At 45.1% G+C, this 3,569-nt stretch overlaps 1 protein-coding gene across 1 annotated transcript; it reads right to left on the reverse strand.

Moving 5' to 3' along the window:
* Positions 1–781: 781 nt before the first annotated feature.
* Positions 782–3,569, reverse strand: LOC115821575 (zinc finger protein 267-like). The gene is made up of 2 exons (XM_030785387.1): positions 3,095–3,569; positions 782–1,884 (listed from the first exon to the last, which is right to left on the reverse strand). Exons 1-2 carry the CDS (start codon positions 3,567–3,569, stop codon positions 782–784), a joined length of 1,578 nt encoding a protein of 525 aa, XP_030641247.1.

Below are 3,569 nucleotides of genomic sequence, written 5' to 3' on the forward strand. Positions count from 1 at the left end.
ACCATTTTCTTTGTACACACACAGACGTAAATGCATAGTCACAAACATAAAAGCACTGGCAGAGAAAATTCCACGACTCGAAACTTCCGATATTTTCGTATCAAGACAGTTCGTCAGCTTTCAACCCTGATAATCACCTAATTACCCGACAACACCACAATTAACCGAGGTTACAAAATATGATGTCTGCTTCTCTTAAAAATATCACTCAACACATGTTTCATTTTTTATATTTACATTCAGAGTAACTGATGAGTCAAAACCTTTCATGGAACATCATCGGCTTAAATGTGTAAGAGCGCAAGACGCGTCCAGTGAAAGGAAAAAGATTTCATGATTTACGGGCCCTTCAACCATTTACCCCCATTATCTGTCAATAACGCTCTGGAGGATTTAATACGGTTTTCAGTGACTCAGTAGAGTTCTACATCCTACACACAGAGCACTGTTTCCATACATTTCACTCTAGTCCTAAAGATTTGGTATTGTTCCTGTTAAATCTGAACTGTGCCTAGAGAGTTGGGCTGTGATAGATTCAGTACCATTCTGGTAAATTCAGGAATATTTGTATGGATTCAGTGCGGTACCAGTAGATTCTGTACTGTTCCCCATACACTCCATACCGTGTCCAAAGATTCAGCAGACTCAGTACTGTATCAATAAATTCAACGCTACTCCTAAAGATCTGGAACCGATTCCAGTGAGTTCAGTATGACTACTGTGAATTCAGTATCTCCCAGTGAACTACTACACATGCAGACTTGGCACCTTCACTGAGAGTTCAGTGGTTGTTCTTAATGTGTGAGGTGAGATTATGTTTCCTGGCGAAGGTGAGGGGACACTGGGTGCAGCAGTAAGGTCTCTCCCCGGTGTGGGACCGGATGTGTGCCTTCAGGTGGGGGATCGCCCTGTACGTCTTTCCACATTCCTGACAGCTGTATGGTCTCTCACCAGTATGACTGCGTTTGTGTTGTATCAGTGAGCCCGGGTAGTAATAGCGACGGTCGCAGTACGTGCAAGCGTATATTTTTTCTCCGGTGTGAGTCCGTTTGTGTTTGGTCAGTTGGCTGTTGTACCGGTAGCTCTTCCCGCACTCCTCGCAGCGGTACGGTTTTTCGCCCGTGTGGGAGAGCTGGTGGGTCTTCAGGTACGAATTTGTCTCATAACACTTTCCGCACTCTCCACACTGGTGGGGTTTCTCCTGTCTCTTCTCCGTTGTACGGATGCAGATATGGGCATTGACACTGTCCAACTGGCCAAATACTGTCCCGCACAAGGGGCATAAGTAGAGTCTCTCGCCGCTGTGGATGAGGGAATGCTTGCGAAGACTTTCGAGGTCTTTGAAGCCAAGACCGCAGCCATTGCAAATGTTTGTTCTCTCTCCGGTGAAAGGGAAGCCGCGATCCACACACCCAGGTCCTTCCCCTTCCTGGATCTCCGCTTCGCTCTCATCCGTATCGTGGCATCGGTGCGGCCCGTTGCCCCAGCCGCCGGTGAGGTGTTTCCTGCACTTGAAGCAGCAAAGGTAATCGTTTATCCAGACGGTTTCCAGGCCGTGCCATCTTTGACAGTGTTTCCGCAGAGTGGCCTGGAAGGGAAAGGTGCTATCGCACTGAGGGCACGGGTAGCGTTTCTTAGGCGGCTTGGATGTGCGGACATGGGCGTGACGCACGTGGGCTTGTTGCTGCTTCTCGGTTAAGGAAGAGCCAGTATTCGAGGAGCAGGTAACCATGCTCGACAATTCGCTTTCGCACTTGGAAGCTTTGCTCTTCAGCCTGGCGAGGTACTGTGCAGGATGAGTCCATTTGAGGTGCCTCTCAAAGTAGGAGTAATCGGTAAAAGACATCGAGCAGTCAGGACAGGGGAAGAACTGGGAGGAAACAACTGAAAGAGAGGCAAAGAGAGGAATACAACTCAGATGTAATATACCGCAGCAAAAATAATGATCAGAGAGAACAGAAGATCTCATTACATCAACTCACCTTATTATTATTATTATTATTATTATTATTATTATTATTATTATTATAATAATAATAATAATAATACTTTATTTGTACTTATGCAGGCCAACATGAACATTCTTGAGTTCTGATTTCATGCTTCTGAATTCAGTTGTACTTTATGCTTGAGATGGTGAAAAATAAGCCCACACAATCTCCAGGCCCTTTAAGATGAGATCTGACTATTCCTATCATATCATATTTAACACTACCATTAAATGGAATTCACTATAAATCTGCTATAATGTTTAAAGATAGGCAATATATCCAATATGGCCGCAAGCAGTGATGGTGGGCCCTCGCAACTCCGACAATTCGCGATCCACGACATTTCGTCAACCAACGATGCACTCACATCTGATGCGTGTGCCAAATTACATGGTCATAGCAACAGCTAAAGGGATACGGTCTTATCAGCAGAATCATTATTATGGGAACCAAGCAATCTGCCAAAAGTAGTACCACAAACAGGCGGGCTTTTGCAGATCAACCATTTTCTTTGTGCACACGCAGACGTAAATGCATAGTCACAAACGTAAAAGCACTGGCAGAGAAAATTCCACGACTCGAAACTTCCAATATTTTTGTATCAAGACAGTTCGTCAGCTTTCATCCCTGATAATCACCTAATTAACCGACAACACCACAATTAACCGAGGTTACAAAATATGATGTCTGCTCCTCTTAAAATGCCATTCGGAGCTCGTTTGTCTCTAAACAGGCGAAACGCTCGCCGACAGAGTTCGCAACACCGTGACTCAAAGCTCAGTTTGCCTACGTCTCGTCCAATATTTGCATATCGGAACAGCTCGTCAACCGTTATCCCCAACTTAATCGCGAAATTAACACAACACCACAATTAAAAGGAGTTCTGTGGGAGGAAACCGGAGCTCCCGGCAGAAACCAACGCAGACATGGGCAGAACATGCATACTCCACACAGAAATGACCCTGGATGCCCGGCCGGGAATCGAACCCATGACCTTTTACTGTGAGGCGACAGGGCTACCCACTGCACCATCGTGCTGCCCTACACTGTGCAACATATCAAAAATCTTTGCACATTACAAAATCAGAATTAGTTTGTATTACCTGACTCTCCATCTTGGTCAGCACTACCTTTGGGTTCTTCCTCTGATGGCTCCAACTTGACATCTGCCCAGTCTTCTTCATTTTCCACCTTTATTACATTCAGATCACTCTCCAGTATTGCTTCATTGTGGTTATCTGTTTCTGAGTCAGGCTCTGTTTTAACCTCAGCTGCTTCTGGGTTTATTGGAATACAATCCGGCTCAGTCTTAAGGAAATGGTCTTCTTTTACATCAACTGAACATTTTTGCGGTTCGTGGTTTTGCTGTAATTCGGAATGTGCTGACTCCTTTTTGACGTCCACCTCTTCACCTGGTTCGTGTTTTATTTGGGAATCCCTGGGAGACGCGCCAGCCGCACACTCCACAATTTCACTAGAAGGTTTTTCAGAAGGTGTAACATCTGTTGTATTCAATGCTGAGAGTGGTTCTACCTTGACATATACATCCTGATGACCTTTTGATTGAAGGGTTCTCAT

The sequence above is a fragment of the Chanos chanos genome, chromosome 9 (genome assembly GCF_902362185.1).
Source record: "Chanos chanos chromosome 9, fChaCha1.1, whole genome shotgun sequence".
Classification (NCBI taxonomy): domain Eukaryota; kingdom Metazoa; phylum Chordata; class Actinopteri; order Gonorynchiformes; family Chanidae; genus Chanos; species Chanos chanos.